Source organism: Dryobates pubescens, chromosome 1, assembly GCF_014839835.1.
Source record: "Dryobates pubescens isolate bDryPub1 chromosome 1, bDryPub1.pri, whole genome shotgun sequence".
NCBI classification, from domain to species: Eukaryota; Metazoa; Chordata; class Aves; order Piciformes; family Picidae; genus Dryobates; species Dryobates pubescens.
In genome coordinates, this window is record NC_071612.1 from 27,052,659 (window position 1) to 27,069,987 (window position 17,329).

General features: G+C 55.4%; 2 protein-coding genes across 2 annotated transcripts in view; one reads left to right on the top strand and one right to left on the bottom strand.

Annotated features, from left to right (window-relative positions):
- Nucleotides 1-4,214, bottom strand: part of PPAT (phosphoribosyl pyrophosphate amidotransferase) — a 48,000-nt gene extending 43,786 nt beyond the window's left edge. Inside the window, exon 1 of the mRNA XM_054163183.1 lies at nucleotides 4,057-4,214. Coding sequence (XP_054019158.1) covers nucleotides 4,057-4,184 — 128 coding nt within the window. The 5' untranslated portion in view covers nucleotides 4,185-4,214. The remainder of the gene's footprint in view (nucleotides 1-4,056) is intronic.
- Nucleotides 1-14,282, top strand: part of PAICS (phosphoribosylaminoimidazole carboxylase and phosphoribosylaminoimidazolesuccinocarboxamide synthase) — a 40,676-nt gene extending 26,394 nt beyond the window's left edge. The window contains exons 10-18 of the mRNA XM_054163165.1: nucleotides 4,815-4,860; nucleotides 5,519-5,716; nucleotides 8,567-8,745; nucleotides 9,647-9,826; nucleotides 9,910-10,023; nucleotides 11,174-11,257; nucleotides 11,360-11,540; nucleotides 12,394-12,552; nucleotides 13,142-14,282. Of these exons, the coding sequence (XP_054019140.1) occupies nucleotides 4,815-4,860; nucleotides 5,519-5,716; nucleotides 8,567-8,745; nucleotides 9,647-9,826; nucleotides 9,910-10,023; nucleotides 11,174-11,257; nucleotides 11,360-11,540; nucleotides 12,394-12,552; nucleotides 13,142-13,308 (1,308 nt within the window). The 3' untranslated portion in view covers nucleotides 13,309-14,282. The remainder of the gene's footprint in view (nucleotides 1-4,814; nucleotides 4,861-5,518; nucleotides 5,717-8,566; nucleotides 8,746-9,646; nucleotides 9,827-9,909; nucleotides 10,024-11,173; nucleotides 11,258-11,359; nucleotides 11,541-12,393; nucleotides 12,553-13,141) is intronic.
- Nucleotides 14,283-17,329: the final 3,047 nt, after the last annotated feature.

Below are 17,329 nucleotides of genomic sequence, written 5' to 3' on the forward strand. Positions count from 1 at the left end.
TGTGAGGTGTCCCTGCCCATGGCAGGGGGGTTGGAACTGGCTGATCCTTGAGGTCCCTTCCAACCCTGGCAATTCTATGACTCCTCACTTCCACTGGTAATTCTCTAGGTTCCCCTGTGTGGCCAGTAAGAGGGAAGGGATCAAAACCCCATGCTGGCCAAGCCTCCACTCCAGATAGACTTTGATGCTCCTAACAGATCCCATCCATAGACCCAGCTGGGACAAAGAGCATTCCCTGACTTGACAGGACTTCACCTGCACAGAAGAGGCCTTTAAAAGACCTTCTCTCCATGCCAGCAGGCAGCTGGCTACATGCAGTACACACAGTCCTGCTGCCAAAACCATTTCCCAGGCAATTTTGCAAAAAGTTAACAGCCCTCACACTTGTCCCAAGATTAACTCTGCAGATTTGGCCTGGTCAAGGCCTCAGATGACGTTTAATAGCTTTGTAACTCAGAGCACTCCTCCTCCCTCCTTCCCTCCCCACCCCCTGAGAGCCACTCCTCTCCTCAGCACTACCCCCTGCCTTTGTTTTGGCATGCTGGCCGGAGATTTGCGGCCACTTTGTTCCCAAAGTGGTGATGATGATGATTTAGAACAGCCACTTTTAAGCCTTGCTAAGGCTGACAGCAGAGTAACAGTACTAGCTTCAAAGTTTCAAACATCATGAGGAGTCGCTGCTATCACAGCTGGAAAATGAGCTGGAACCAGAAAATCACTTGGCAGTGGTCTGCAGTTAACCTGGGACCCTGTTCTTGGTGTGTGGAAGGCCTGTGCCTGGGAACATCTTGGTTCTCATCCTAACTCATGGTTAGTTCACCATTAGAAAGTCAAAGCCAACAGAAAGCCACCTCTGCTGCAAAGCACTTAGAATGTAAGCCTCCAGAATCTAGCAGCTGCTTTCACTTAAAACTGGTGATAAGGAGGACACCACAAACCTTGTTGTTAGTTGCTGCTTACGTGGAGACAGTGAGAGTCCAAGTCCTCTATCTGCTCCAGAACCCTGCCTATGAATGCAGGCTGATTTCTTCCCACGGGGAAAGGAGTGAGGGCCCCCCAAGCACCTGCTGTTGAATTCATGCTTCAGCCTGCAGTCTCAACTCTTTACTTACACCCCCCCTGGCTGAAGCAAAGCCTTCCACTGCTGCAGTCTCTTTTCAACACTGCAACACAAATTCTCAGCTCGTTCCAGGCTACTGATCAGGACCAGGAAAGTCCTTCACATCACTACAAGTAGCTACCTGGGAGCCGAAATCAGGCGGAATTTGTGCCCCGTGTTGTAGAGGCATGTACCAAACAACCTGGGTCTTTAAGAGCACAGGTTTCAAAGGTGTTCCCAGGGGCTGCCTCTTCCTTGAGGATCAGTCCCCTGCAAAATGCAGGTTGCCACAATGCCATGCTGCAAGGTTTTGTTTGAGTTTGGTTTTAATCTAAAATGGAGTCAGGGCTACAACCTGGCATTTGATTTATTGCACAGGACTACCCTGCACAGCACGGGCCTAGGAGGATCTAAGGGCAGTAGTCATTGCCTACACATCCTCACTGATTTGGAGGTGAGGTCTAAGGGTTGTATTTTCCAGTGGCCAAGAAAGCTTCTGTTAGCCACTTAGGCCTGGCTGGGACTGCCCTTTAATACTCACCAGTCCTCTCTGGCATATGGAATGAAGCTGGAGGTAGGGAGATTCAGGCCGGAGGTGAGCAGGAAGTTCTTCCCCATGAGAGTGGTGAAGCCCTGGAATGGGTTGTCCAGGGAGGTGGTTGAGGCCCTGTCCCTGGAGGTGTTTAAGAGCAGGCTGGGTGAGGCTCTGGCCAGCCTGATCTAGTGTGGGGTGTCCCTGCCCATGGCAGGGGGGTTGGAACTAGATGAGCCTTGTGGTCCCTTCCAACCCTGACTGAGGCTATGATATTCCCCTGTTTCTAAAGGAATATAGTAAAGAGACACTTGAAAAGGGTGAGCTTCATGGCGTTTACTGCTGCAGCTCATGCCCAGCCTCAGGTCTGGTTCTCTGCAGGCCTTCCCAAAAGAAGTCAGAAAAGTAGCTGTGACTCTGTTAGTTCCTGATAGGAACTCACCTCTCCTGCACCTCCCAGCAGGAAAAAGCAGAGCTTAGAGAGGAACGAGAAGGAAGGAAATGGGAACAGGAGCATCTCAGCCAGCTCAGTGCTTGCAAAGGCAAACCTTAACTGACCAGAGCCTCCCACCTTACAGGTGCAGTGATGTCTATGTCTGAGAAAGCAGCCCTTAGGAATTGTGACAGCTCTTGAGTGGTTAGAAGGGCAGAATCAGAGACTAGTGCATGGGTGCCTTTGGGTGTGCATCCTCCTGCAGGCCTCAGGAGCTGCTTGCAATTCCAATTGCAGCATGAGGATTTCAGCTACCCTTCTGCCCCCCAGGGGATGGTCCCTCTTAAAGAGCCCCTGGAAATCAAATGTACTTGTCAAGTGTCCATCAGAAAAGAAAAACAGGGGGGGGGGAAAGTGGATTGAGAACTGATGAAAAAGGTTGCAGTGGAAAGTTGAGACAATGAGATGCAAAGCAATGGGAATAGATAATGGTATTTCCAACTCAGAAGCTGCAGTCCCCCACTGGAGCGGTGTAAGCACAAATGGGGGAAGGTTTTGGGGGCTCCCCAGCCTCTTCACAGACAAAATGCTGCAACCTAAAATGAGACTGCTGATTCCATGGCTTTGTTCCCTGGATTCTGCAGCTCTGCCACCCCAGTAACAAGGGTTTTGGTGGACACTGGCAAGTGTCACTGGCTTTGAGTGACACACCTGCAACCCAGAGGAGATGCTTAGCACGCAGGAGTCGTGCAGGGACGCAGCATCTTACCAGGACGAGCCTATGAAACTCAGCTGTAATGACCACACGCATCTCAAAGTGGGAAGTTTCCTATGGCTGGCCCAAAACAATTGCAGAGCAAGCTTTACATGTCTGTGACCTCACAATCTTTAAAGAACGTGCTTTCACCTGTTCAGTGCACGTGTCCGTGGGGGAGCCCACCTGCCCAGGCTGTCAGGTGTGGGATTATTTACCCCCCGTGTTGCAAACGGGAAGCTGAGCTGCGTGTCTAGGTGCCTGTACCAGAGGAAGCCCAGCATGGACCACACCCCCAGCACGCTGCTGTGTGGCTGGGCATGTGTTCCCTCCAGCGGGATGTGCCTCTCTGGCACCGCTGACAGAATTAACTCCGTGTGTCAGCACACAACGGTACTGCCTCCAGTAACAACAGCAGGCAGCCCCAAACTTCGCTGTGTGGCTCTGCGGCCGCATGGCTCACACGCAGCCTCGGCTGTCGTATACCGCCACGGGCACGTCAGGTAGAGGAGAAAGTTTGGTGCCGAACCTGCACAACTGCGGCTACTACCAATGTTTCGGACCTCTCAATTTCAGCGGTCCCGATTTGCCCGAGTGGCGCTTGAACCTCAGCATCTCGAGTGAGATGGGAGTGACAGCCGGAGCTGGCCACGGCGCGGTCAGGAGGTCAGCGCCCGTGTGACACGGCCGCGGCGTGGCCGGGCGGGACGGGACTGGGCGGCGGGCGCAGCGCCGAGCGCATCCCTGCTGCCCGGCCACGCCGCGGTCTCCGCGCACGGAGGCCCCAGGGCAGCGCGGATCGTGCGCACGCCCGGGCCGGCGGCGTGGCCTCCGGCAGTGGCCGGCAGCAGCGGAGGGCGGACGCGACTTTAGGCGAGATGCAGCTGAGGTCCAAAGCACCGTCCGAGCGCTGCTCCCTCGGCGGGATCGACCCGGGAGGCGGCGGGGCGTTCGTTGCCCTCCGCCACCGGGATGCTGCCGCGGCTCCCCGCCGCCGCGGAGCCAGAGGAAGGGACGGGACGGGACGCGGCGCGGCGGGCAGGCCCCCTCCGTCCGCTCCTCTCCCCACCCTGCCCCGCTCCTTCCCCCGCCGCCGGCGCCAAGCCCGGGCCCTCTCAGCTACACGTGCCGGCCGTGGGGAACCGCCGCGGCCCGGACCGCCGCGGAGCGGCCGGTGTCGTACGGGGTCCCACTCCAGCCCGATCCCGACCTCCCTGCCGGCCCCGCCGCCCCCTTACCTGTGCTGCAGCCCCACCAGCCCCAGCGTGATCACATGGGGCACGTCCAGCTCCGTGGGCCACACGCCGGAGGCGATGCAGCCGAACACGCCGCACTCTTCCCGGATGCCCAACTCCTCCAGCTCCATGGCGCGGGCAGCACGTGGCGGCGGCGGGCGGCGCGGCCCCGCTGCTAGTGCCGGCGCTGGTCGCGGTGCTGGTGGCGGCGGTCCCGCTCGCGGCCTCGCTGTGGCGACTCCCGCGCCCTGCCGCCGCCGCCGCTCAGCCAACAGCGCCGCGCTGCGCGGAGCCGCCGGTAGCCTGCCGGCGCGGCCTCCCTCATTTACATACGACGGGGACGCCCCCGCTCCCCTCGCCGCCGCCTCGCCCGGAAGCGCCCCGCCCCCGGCCCCGCTTCCAGCCCAGCTCACGACCCCGGAGCCGCTGTCCCCGCTGGGGTGCAACAGGCCGAAGGGGTCGGGCGGGGGGTGGTGTTTGCCCGCGGGGTGAGGGGAGCCGGGGGCCGGGCGCGGCGCGGCGCCGGCATTGGCCAGGAAGCGGGGCCGGGGCTGTGTTTGCGCGGAGCGAGAGGGGGGTGGCGGCCGGGGCTCGCCCGGGGGGCTCGGCGGGGCGGAGAGGGGCGCGGGCCGGCCCCGCCGCGGCGGGCAGTGATTGGCGGGCGCCGCCGCTGCCCCGCCTGCCCGCCCCTTCCGCCAGCCCCTTCTTACCCCGGCGGCGGGGCCCCGCGGCGTGTGCTCAGTCTCTCTTCTGTGCCCTAGGTGCCCGCGCCCGCTCCCGCCGCCGCCATGGCCCCCGCAGCATCAGGTAATGCCCGCACCCTCGCGGGGGGAGCCGCGATCCCGGTGCGCTGGGCGGGGGGGGAGTCGGTAACGCTGGGGGGGACCGGCCGAAGGGCGCCGCTGCTCGCTCAGCCGGGCTCAGGCCGTGCGAGCGAACTTTTCCTCCGAAAAGTTTTAATGACTTCTAAAAGTGTCTTTATTTGCCTGGGTGGCAGCGCCCCAGCCCGAGGGGGAGCAGGAGAGGCGCCAAGGGACCGGGGAACGCCTGCAGCCGAAGCTTCAAGCCTGAGCCGGCCCGGGCGGAGGATGCTCCGTGGGGCCGCGCCGTGTGGCTTCCTGAGCTAAAAGCTACCCACTGAAGTGGGCAGCGGCGGCGCGGCTTCAGGCGGGGGCCCCCGCGGCCCGGCGCGGCCCTCGTGGCGCGGGAGCGGCGTGGGCAGGCGGCGGAGCTCCGGGCGGCCGCCTCGGCGCTGGCTGCGGGGGGGAGCCTGGAGGCGCTGCCCGGGGCCCTGCCGCAGGGCTCTCCCGCAGGGCTCTCGCCTGCTGCGCATCGCCACCCTGGTGAATGCTGCCGGCCGCTGGGCACGCAGCTGCAGAAGCACGCGAAGCCTGCGGGGCTGAAACTTGGTGAAAAAGTTCCTCTAAATCGCTTCGATCAAAACCTTTTTCCCCCTCTTCTTTAGACATGAAACTGGGTAAAAAAGTTAATGAAGGTAAAACGAAAGAAGTGTACGAGCTGCCAGATATGCCGGGATGTGTTCTCATGCAGTCAAAGGACCAAATCACAGCGGGAAACGCGGCCAGGAAGGACCGAATGGAGGGCAAAGCTGCCATTTCCAACACAACAACCAGCTGCGTGTTTCAGCTGCTCCAGGAAGCTGGTGAGCGTTGCACAGGAGAGCACGTACCCGGGTAGCAGAGCCTGCCACAGACCAGCACTGCCTGTATCTCTTGGTGTCCCCTGCCCTGAGGCTCTGAGGGGTCTTTTTTATGTGTCTCTTCTGTTAGTTTTCACAGAATTGTCAGGGCTTGAAGGGACCTCAAGGATCAGCCAGTTCCAACCCCCCTGCCATGAGCAGAAACACCTCACACCACAGCAGGTTGCTCACAGCCACATCCAGCCTGGCCTTCAAAACCTCTGGGGATGAGGTTTCCACCTCCTCCCTGGGCAACCTGTGCCAGGCTCTCACCACCCTCATGGGGAACAACTTCTTCCTCACATCCAATCTGAATCTCCCCATTTCTAGTTTTGTTCTGTCCCGCCCCAGTCCTATCACTCCCTGACAACCTCAAAAGTCCCTCCCCAGCTTTCTTGTAGCCCTCTTCAGATACTGGAAGGCCACAATTAGGTTTCCTCAGAGCCTTCTATTCTCCAGACTGAACAGCCCCAATTCCCTCAGTCTGTCCTCAGAGCAGAGCAGCTCCAGCCCTCTGCTCATCCTCATGGCCCTTCTCTGGACACCTTCCAGCACCTCCAGATCCTTCCTGTAACAGAGGCTCCAATTACCCTCTGGTACTACAGAGCTGGGTGAGAGACTTACCGGTTTGGAACATCAAGTCTGCCACTGTTTAACTCTGCTTGTTTGAGCACACCTCTAGCTCTCCCCTCTGCTTCCATCAGTTCTTCCCTACCCCCACAGCCCCTTGCCTGTAATACCTGGCTGGAGGCAGCCTGCCTTACTGCGTCTGCCTGCAGAGAAGCTGCTGCCAGCCAGTGCCACTCGCAGGCGGCCTCTGAGATGTGTCACGTTCCTGTGTGGAGGTTAAAAGACAAAACCAGAGTATCTTTTTACACAGTTTTTTCCCCCTTTTCCCCCTTCCAACTGCCTGTGTTAACATAAAGTTTGCTATGTAGTGCTTATATTGGTCAGTGTTGAAAGCATCAGGGACTTAGTGCTTACTTCAAAAGGTTCAAAGTATTTCTCATGCTAGAAGCCAGCTTTCACAGAGTGCATCAACCTACTTCAGTCACCCAAGTGAGTTTTGCCCCACACTTCCAGAAATGGAGCCTTGGGGCAGCATCTTAAAGGTGTTTCTGGTTGGGAGGCGATTAAGTTGCAAAGGGGATTTGTGCTGCTGAGTTTCCAGCTCAAGCCTGCAAACAGCACCGGAACAGGCACTGCTGAGCTTGGTGAAGACCACTGGCAGCTGTGGGCTCAGATCCACACACAGATTGCTTCAAGGACTGGCTGAGTTAGTGTAAAAGTTGTCTCATCTGTTAGGAGGTGCAGTGATAGTTCTCAGCTGGTCAAACAGTGCATTCCTGGTATGCTGCATAGATGGGGGAGAGAAGGATGCAGAGGTGCCTCTGCCTGTGCTGGCAGCAGTTAAGCTAACAGTCAAGATACTGAATACCCTGCAGGCAGCAACTTCAGGCACGAAGCAGCCTCTGGAAAATCCTTACCTGGCAGTGACTCCAGGTGCTGTGGAAAAGTACTCCAGCTCCAGCTGGATTGTGAGTCCCCAGAGGGGCTCTGAGGGCTCTGGCCTGCTGCTTTGACTGCCTTGCAGATAATGCCTTATCGGGGGGGGGGCAGCTTGTTTGCTTTGCGCAACCCCTCGGGACCTGCGCGGCCACAGGAGATCATTTACAAAGGGCCAGTAAAGTTCCTGGCCCTTGTACAGCACAGCTCATCACAGCCCTTCAGAAGCACACATCTGCACTGATAAAGTGCAGGGCTAAAGCAGGCAGGGGCCTTAGTGCTTGGATTTAGAAGTGACTTCACATGCAGCTGAGTATGTAGATGGTTCTGCCCTTGAGGGCAGTGCAACAGAATGGGAGGGGTCGGTGTAATGCTGCATTTAAAGACTTGTTCTGCTTGTGTGGCTCTGGAAGTAGGGTGGAACAAAGCTGTGTCTTGGTTTGATTGCCTGGAGCTCCTTTGTCTACTGCTTCTGGCAGATGCCAGTTGGCCCTGGCAGTTGTCTTGCCCTGGGGAAAGAAGGGATCTCCTTGAGTGGCATTGGGAAGAGCCACATCTCACGCCTGGTGCCTGCCTGTGCATGCTGGCTGTCCCTGTTTTAAGAGGGGCTCACTTGACAATTGTCTTGCTGGGGCAGGTCTCTGTGTGTGCTTCTGAGTCTCAGGGGTTTGTCAGGCACAAACCACTAAGATCCAGTGCCCTAATAAAGGTTAGTTTGTAATGCAGGGAGGATTGAGCCATCCTCTTCCCTTTTCCCCACCTCAGGCTCCCTGACTGAAACAGGAAAGACTGCCATGCTCCCTGACTCCTTTGAAAGCCTCCAGTTACTCTCCCATGTGGAACAGATGCTCCACCAAAGAACATGATTTGGGTACTTGGTTGCTGCTGACTTCTGCTTAAACAAACCATTGTGTGGGGTAGAATTATGCCTTTTAAAAGCTTTCTGAATGAAATTCTTTGCAAGAGGAGGATTTGTGAGCAGAGCATAAGGCTCTGAGCTACAAGTAAGCAGCTGGCAAAACTAGTGGCTTGTACAAGAGAGCTGCATTGATTGATTTGTGCAGGGCCAGAGGGGCTTGAAAGTACCCTGAGGAGACTTCAGTGCATCCCTTGAGATCAGAGAAGAACAGGATTCAGTTGTACTTAAAGATGTTTGTGGCTCTTGTTTCACCTGAGCAACCTGATCTAGGTAAAAGATTGGAGTGGATGACCTTGGGAGGCCCCTTCTGCTCCACAGCATTCTGTGATTCCGTGAAGTGTGTGGGGTGTGCCTAGCAATGGAGCTAAGTTGCCATCCTTGTGTTCTAGGAATCAAAACAGCCTTTGTCAGGAAGCAGAGCGACACAGCATTCATAGCAGCCCACTGCGAGATGATCCCCATTGAGTGGGTGTGCAGGAGGATTGCTACTGGCTCCTTCCTCAAGAGGAACCCTGGTGTGAAGGAAGGATACAGATTCTACCCACCCAAAATTGAGATGTTTTTCAAGGTGAGTTTCCTTCCCTGTGATGTTTAATCGCTCTTGGAGACCTGGAACTCTGTATGGCCTCCTTGACAAGGCTGACAGGCAGGGCTGGGGGCCGAGCAGTCCTGCCGGTGTTGGTGGCATCGCTGTCCGCCGGCGTCCCTGTCCAGCAGCTGTTTTGTCTGCAGTGCATGTGATGCAGCAGTGGCCTGCAGGGCCATCAAAGAGCCACAGGCCCAGCTGTACAGAAAACTGGAAAACATTGACTTTGTTTGTAAGCTACCAGGACTTGTAGGGCATAAGCCTTAGTGTGCTTGAAATGTGTTCATGCAGCTGGAGAAATCGAAGTCCCTGCATGGGGAGGGGGTGGAGCTGGCTGGGAAGGTAGGATGCTGAACTCCTTTGGGAGTGTGTGCTGAAAGAAGTGTCTTGAGAACATCCAGGGGAGTGTGGGCAGCAGGGCAGGAGAGGGGATGCTGCCCCTTGGCTCTGCTCTGCTGAGACCTCACCTCCAATCCTGTCCCCAGCAGAGGGAGTGTCCAGTCCCTCCCATCCTATCACTACCAGCTCTTGCCTTTCCAGCTGCCTTGTAGGCTCCCTCAGGTACTGGCAGGCTGCCCTGAGCTCTCCCCAGAGCCCTCAGGACTTAGAATTAATAAATCATAACTAACCTTTCTCTCACAGTTGTGGTTATGCTATCTAAGAACCAAAACTTGCTGCAGTTAACTCTGTAGTGCTCACAGCCTGTCCAGTGTGATGCACAGCATCCAAGTGACACAATCCCTGTGGGAATCCTGGGAGAGGAATGGGAAAAGAGGGGCAGTAGGATGGCAGGGCAATACCTCCTCCCAGAGCCAGCTAGAGACCACCATCTCTGTCATGTACAAACAGCTTCCAGTGATGTGTGTTTTGCTGTTCTTGCCAGGATGATGCCAATAACGACCCCCAGTGGTCTGAGGAGCAGATCATTGAGGCCAACTTCTGCTTTGCTGGCCTCACCATTGGGCAGACTGAGGTGGACATCATGTCTCGTTCCACTCAAGCTATCTTTGAGATCCTGGAGAAAGCCTGGCAGCCCCAGAACTGCACCCTGGTGGACCTGAAGGTACAGGAGTCTGACTTCTCCTGGTTCTGCCAGGAAGTGCACTGCTGTGCAGCTCCTAAAGCAGGACTCTTCTGTCTCTCTAGATCGAGTTTGGGGTCAATGTTCTGACAAAAGAAATTGTTCTGGCTGATGTTATTGATAATGATTCCTGGAGACTGTGGCCAGCAGGAGACAGAAGCCAGCAGAAGGACAAACAGGTAGGGGTTTAAGCTTTACCTTCTAAGACAGTTGGGAAGGAGAATGAGGGGGGAAGTAAACCCTGCAGTTAAACACCTGCTTTTGAGTAGCTTGTTCTAGACAGCCTGATCTTGGTGGAGTAGCTCATAGGGTGCCTCATGTCCAGCCCTCCCTCTCATTCAGTAGTTGATTCTCTGGTTTATGGTAGAAAAAAATCCCCTGCCTGCACCTCTTGAGTAGGAAAGTCCAGCAGCACTGTTGACTGGGGCTGTTGCAATGGAGCACAGAGCTTCTGGGGGCAATAAGAGTTCCTGGCCTGTGTAGGTAGTAAAATAGTTGGGCAACAGATTGCTGGGGAGAGAACAGCTTCAGTTCCCAGGCCTGCCTCTGAGTTTGTTGATTCAGAGGTGGTGTCCTTTACTAGGAGAGATCTGGTGGCATGTGAGAGGGGGCTGCAGGGAGGATGCTGCTCTTCATTGTTTTAGTTAAGCTTGAATCCAACATTGCATTGTCACCAAGTTTTGCTGACAGGCTGTGCCCACATGAAAGGGCTGCAAACATAGGTGTGAAATAAACCTTTCCTATAGTTAAGCTTAGAGCAGTTACACTTGCAGACAGCTGAAGCAGTTAGGAAAGAACCTGTTGGGATGCTGCTGCCGTGGAGTCTGTGACAGTCACTGAGCCTAGCAACAGACCCCCTGTGAGAGGAAGAGGCCCCCAAGCACAGGGGATGATTCCAGAGTGTGTTTGTGGGAAGAGGGGAAGCCCTTTGAAACTGGAGAGCAGAAGTGCTGCCCTGCTTGCTGCAGCACGCCGCGGTGTGCTCCGTGCAGGGAGGTGCAGGAGAGCCGCCTGCAGAGCCCAGGCTGGCCAGTGCAGAGCTGCTGCAGGCAAGCATGCAGGTGCCACCCCACCTCTGGCCTCGGGGAAGCTTCCAGAACCTCAACACCCTGGTGGCTAAAGCCCTTTGTGTGGCAGCTGGACATGAGTTGTGATGTAGGTTGGTTACACCCCCTGAGATGGTCTCCATTCAGTTCCTGGCCTGTGGAGCAGCTGGGAAGGGCACAGATGCCTCAGTGGGGCTCCTCAGCAGGTGTGGTAGCCACAGGAGTGCTTTGTGCACCCAGCACACTAACCTCAGGCTGCCTTGGTTTTGTCCCCCCTCTCCAGTCCTACCGGGACCTGAAAGAAGTGACCCCTGAAGCTCTGCAGATGGTCAAGAGGAACTTTGAGTGGGTTGCAGAGAGAGTGGAGGTACCTGGCTTTGTGGACACCCTACCTAGGCTCCAGGAACTGCCGCTCTGCAGGCCTGTTGACTGCTCTCCTTTCCCTTCTCCCCTCGGCTCTTTTGCCTAGATGCTTCTGAAAACCAAGAGCCAAGGCAGGGTGGTGGTGCTGATGGGATCCCCTTCTGACATCACTCACTGTGAGAAAATCAGGAAGGCCTGTGCCACCTTTGGGATCCCCTGTGAGCTCAGGGTCACCTCTGCTCACAAGGGGCCGGACGAGACCCTGAGGATCAAAGCGGAATACGAAGGTAAGTGCCGAGGAGCTGCAGGGGCAGTGGTTCAGTCCAGAGCAGCAGGAGGCCCTTGGGGGGGGTTGCAGCTCTTGGTAACCACAGCACCAAGCTGGCCCCATGCTGCTCATTGCACAATGGTGTGTTGGAGGGCACTCTGCCATCAATCGCTGCCCTGCTGCCCAGCCCCAACTTCCAGCACTCCCAAGTCTAACCTCTGCTCTCCTCCCACTGCCAGAACTACTTCGCCCAAGCCTTGGTCATGCCAATGTATTTATTGCAGCGTCTTGCTGGTGCTGCTGGCCCTTCTGACAGGAGGGGCAGTGACAAGAGGGTTCAGAGCCAGCTAGGGGAGCTGTTACTCACAAGGCAGATGTTGCTGCCATCATGTTTTCCATGGAAAGAGTCTTGCTTGTTTTGGGTGCCAGGGGAAAGGTTTAACTCATCTTTACCAAGAAAACTTGGCAGCTTTGATGGCCTAGCAGAGGAGAGAGCAGAACTCTTTCTTCTTGTGGGAGTATACCTGCAGCTCAAACCCCAGAGGTGATAACCATAGTTGAGGAGCACAGCTGTGTGAGATTTAAGAACACTTGAAGATGCCAGGGGCTTAAAGGCTGTTCTCTACACAGCCAAGCAGCAGCCTCTCCTCCCATACTGAGACTTCCCTTCGGGGGTGTGCTGGCTTCAGCTATGGTGAGCAGCAGCTGGGACTTCAGGCTGCAAGGATTAGAAGATCCTCCTGTAAAGGAGGAAGTTAGAAAGCTGTAGTGCTGTGTAATGGACCTGGCAAAATAGCTACCAATGGAATTGAGGGCTTGGATGAAGCTCTCACAAGAGCAAGCAATTAATGTCTGAATGTCTTCCTCCCCAGGAGATGGAATCCCAACAGTGTTTGTGGCAGTAGCTGGCAGAAGCAATGGCTTGGGGCCAGTCATGTCTGGTAACACTGCTTACCCAGTTGTCAACTGTCCTCCCCTCTCAGCTGACTGGGGCACTCAGGATGTGTGGTCCTCTCTCAGACTCCCCAGTGGTAAGATGGATTTCCACTTAAGCTCCTGGTTTAGTCTGGTGTACATGGCTCTGCAGACACAGGCAGGGCCAAGCACTGGAGAAGCAGCTGGGGCAGTCCTGAGCAAACTCAGGAGTACCTCACCTGGCCTTGGGGCCCCAATGGATGGAACAAGGATTGTGCAGCAATAGGCCTCAGAAAAATGAGCTTGTCCTTGCTAAACCTCCCAGTTGGAAACTGGGATTGCTATGCATGGAGACTGAAATGGAACTTTTCACTTGGAGCTGCATTTTCCTTAGGGTCAAAGACTAAAATGGAATTGTTCTCCATAGGAGTAGGAAAGAGCTTAACTCTGCTACTTCAGTGCACTGCTGAGCTTTTAACTCAAAAGGATGCCTGGCCAGCAGGAGGCCCAGAAGTCTGTGTGAGGAGAGCCAGTGGTAGGCTGGCTTTGGGTGTAAGGTGGCCTGAAGCAGTGGCACCTCAGTGGCTTTAACACTGGGCCCTGTGGCTCTTGGAGGCCGACACCACCATTGCCTCTGAAGAGCACTTTGTGTTTGGCTGTTGAATAGCTCTGGTAAGGGACACTCTTTCCTTCCTCTCCCTGCAGGTCTTGGCTGCCCTACAACTCTGTCACCTGAAGGAGCTGCCCAGTTTGCTGCCCAGATCTTTGGGTTAAACAACCACTTGGTGTGGTCCAAGCTGCGAGCCAACCTGCTGAACAGCTGGGTCTCCTTAAAGCAGGCTGACAAGAAGCTGCGGGAGTGCAGCCTGTAGGTGGTGCTGAGCAGCAGCTCTGCCCAGCTCTGCACACTCGCTGCTGTTAGGGTTTACCTTGGGAGGAGCTCCGCAGTCCTGCCTCCTCCCTTCCAGAAGAAGGCATTGTTGGAGCAGCAGATGAAGTCTGTGTTCTCCTCCTTCCCTCCTGTCTGTTAGTGCAACACCTCAGTGAAAGGTGGGGAAGTAGCAGTGTAGGTATCTCCTGCTGCTCTGCTTTCTTAGCATAGCCAGACCACCTCCAGAGAATGATTTGGTGCAGCCTCAATAGAACCCAACTAGTCTGCTCTGTTCTGTAGCTGTGATATTCCTCCATGGTCCTCATCTGTGTCCTGAGCCTTCCTCACTGGAGCAGTGCTGGCAGAAGCCAGTGCTGCTGCTGTGCTGCTTGCAATGCTGTCTGCTTTGCTTAGCACTAGCCTGGCACCCTGGGCTCTGTTCCTGGGAAAAGGGGCTGGAAAGAAGGCTTGAGCCTGAAATAAATGCCTGCCTTCTTTCAAGAGCAAGGGTCTGCATACATGCTTGGGTGCTGGGTTGAAGTGTGTGCATACCTGCCCCATTGGTACCTTCTGGGAGGGTGAGGGACAGTTGCCACCACCTCCCTTGTTCATGCCTGTTTGCTGTGCCTCCTGCCCGGCCCAGGCTTTGCCCTGGGCAGATCTCTGCCCCCAGTAGTTCTAAAGGGTCTGTGTGATGCTGTCAACCTCTCTTCATGCACTCACTGGCTGTAGCTATTAGCTGTCTGTAGTTCTTCACTCTTTCTAGGGAAGCTTGACTGAAGGAGGGAATAAACAGTAAAGCAAGCAAGTGCTGGAGGGCAGTGTAAGCATGAGTGTCTTGTCACCCCCCTGAGCAGCTACCATCCAGACAGAGCTGCCCTTGCTCAATGGATGTAACAGTTATGCTTTTACAAGTACAAATAAACTGTGGAATTACTCAAAGCTGCTTCCTGGAGCCTGAAGTGCACTCACTGGAGCCAGCAGCTGGGCTCTGTCACCTAACAGGCTCCTGGAGTTGCCTGGGGAAAAGCTTATCCACCAAAACCTGCATGCAGGGGGCTTGAAGGCACCTCCAAAGGCCACCCAGCCCAACCCCCTGCAGTCACCAGGGACCTCCTCCACTGGAGCAGGTTACTCAGAGCCCTGCTGAGCCCTGACCTCGAGCATCTTCAGGGAGGGGGCTTCAATTACTTTTCTGGGCAAACTGTTGCAGTGTCCCAGCACCCTCATGGTGCAGAAGTTGTCCCTCACATCCAACCTAAATCTGCTTTTCTCTCATTTCATACCATTGCCTCTCACTCTAGGTGACAGCCTTCTGGAGCATGCTCTGCTCCTTGGGCAAGTGCTGCCCTGTCACAGGAGGCTGTGCTGCTCTGTTCCTAGTGTTCTGCCTTAGGACTGTGTGGTAGGTCAGGCTCACCCCTGCTTTTCTCACTCAGAGGAGGGGCCCACAGCTGCTGTCCAGCTGCACTGAAGAGCTCTCAGCAGTGTTCTCCTTGAGAGTGAAGTGCAGGCATGCCAGAAATTGGTCAAAGCTGACACTAAAGGGGAATGACAAGGACTCTGCTGCCAGGCTTGAGAGAGGTGGTGTGCTATTGACTTTGCAGTGCAGATCAGTAGGGGCTGGTGCTGACAGAGACACACATTGCTTGGTGGCTTAAAGTCCCCATGGGAAGCACTGACTTAGAAGGTCCTCAAGCCGGTGTGGGGTTTTAGCAAGCAGGCTCTTGAGGTGTGCAGGGGAGTGTTGGCTATGAGCCACCTCCTAGCTTGAGAGGCAGTAACTTCAACCAGCAGAGAAATGGACCCACAGCAGCTGCCTGGGGGTGAGGAATTGGGCAGCCTTGTCAGGAGCCAGCAGCTGGGGGCAGCAGCCTGCAGCTCAGCTCTGTAGCTATATGCATAACCCAGGGGCAGTTACACAAGAGCTGGAGGTGGCATTTGCCTCCATGCCCAGCACTGGGTGTTAGCTCTGATGGGTGATCAGCCTGATAGGCTTATTGTCACCTGGCTGTCCTGGCCCCCTGGGGAGACAGGCAGCTGCCACCAGCCCTTCCTGCCGCCTCTTCCACCTGCAGCTGGGCTCTGATGCTGTCTGCAGTCAGTGCTCCCCCATGGAATCAAAAGCAGACAGGTTTTGAAGGTTAGACCTGGGCTCTGCTGAGCTGTCTCCAGTTGGTTTTCTCAGGTTCCTTGCCCTCTGCCTGTGCTGCCTTCACTTGTAAACTGGTGCCAGCTTGGGCTGGGCAGGAGCATGCCAAGTGCTTCAGTTGCTATAGAGATGGTCTCTCTCCAGCTTCTGCATGGTATGGGCTCTCTGGGGGGTTTGTGTGCAGCCTGCACTGCACTCAGAAGCAAGCCCTTGCCTGGACCTTGCAAAGAAGTGCTAGGAGCCAGCAGCTGGCACTAACAGTGCTGCTGTGGGCAGCAGACAGAACCTGTGGAGCCTGCCCTGTCTGCATCCACTTTCTGTGGTTGACCCAAGGGCCAAAGCTGGTTGGTGGCTCAGCTTTGTGGAGGCCTTCCAGCTCCTGCTACAGAACAAGAACATCATCCCTTGGTTCAGCACCCAGCCTTGAGGCAGCAACCTGAGAGTTTCTCCAGCCAGAAGCCGCTCAGAGCACACTGCCTGCTTTTGGTCCAGCTGCAGCAACTCTCTCCCCCAAACTCGCTGCAAAGTGCTTTTACCACACATACTTCAGAGGGGTTATGGAAGTTCAGGTCCCTTTTTTAAGAGGAGTTAGAGCAGCTGGCATGAAAACCTGTTTAAGGACCTGCTATGGAACCTAGGCCCCTGGCTCAGGTCATGACCAGCGACCTGCTTAACAGCAACGTTGATCAGAGAGGAGCAAGGAGCTGCTCAGACTTTGCAGGGGGAGGGGCTGAGGGCAGGACCCATTTGACACCCCCTACTACTTCAGGTGAGTGGTACCTGGTGGTCAGCCTTTAAAGCATCACTTCATTCCCCACAGAAAAGCCAACCCCAACAAAACAGGACCCTGAAGGTTCCACATCCTCTGACTGTGAAGAGGAGCTGCAAGTGAATGGAAGGCCTAGGGGAGGATGTGCTCTAGACTGTCTGGGGGTGGCATGGTTTGAATGAGTCATTCCTAGCCAGCCAGTGGAAAATGATGACTGTTCTCTCACTGGAGCAGCCACTGGAACCTTCTCACAGCCCCAGGGCTTCCATTAGCACTGCAGCTTGTGAAACAGCAGCAGGAGGCTGGAGCCTGTCTTAAAATGAGAGGTGCCTGTTGCACTGGCCTTGGGTCACACTGTCAGGTGAAGAATGCAGCTCTAGAGCACACTTCCCACAGCTCTCCCATGGCTGAGGCCAGCTCCATCAAGGCTTGTTTCAAGGCATGTGCAAGAGGAGAACTTTTTCACAGTGTCCATTTAAAAAGCAGAGCTGGGCTGCTGTGCAGGGAGCTGAGACTACCTGAACTTGCACTCAAACCTCAGGGGAATGTATAGAGCCACCTTGGAGCCACATCTTGCAGTAGACCAGGCAATACTTCACCGAAACATTAAAGCTCTCAGCAAGGAAGAGGGAAAAAAGGCAACTGATTACCTGAGCATTTCACCAGCCTGGCCACAGGGACTTTTCACTGCCAAGGAAACATAGCCTGTCACCCGCAGTAAGAAGATCATGGTGATACAAAGATAAGGTTTCCAAAGAGAAGGTTATAGGAGGCTCAAGGGGAGAAAGAGAAGATCCCCTTTCTCCTTTTATTATGCAAATAAAGCTTTCAATATATCAATCCAGGGCAATCTACCCTAGGTGGAAGCCCACGTTGGAAGTGCTGCAGCAGGTTCAGTGTTGCCTGGGATGTGTCAAGCTTCAGAGCTGAGAGAGAAGGGCAGGGCACTTGCTGAGCAGCCCTGGGAGATCCCTCACTATTCTGCAAGGGCAGCTTCCCACAGCTGCAGAGTTTTGTGCAATGCAAACTCGGTAGCTGAAATCACCTTACTTAAAGTGGGCTCCAAAGCAGGAGCCCAGCAAGACCTTGCCTGCCCAATAA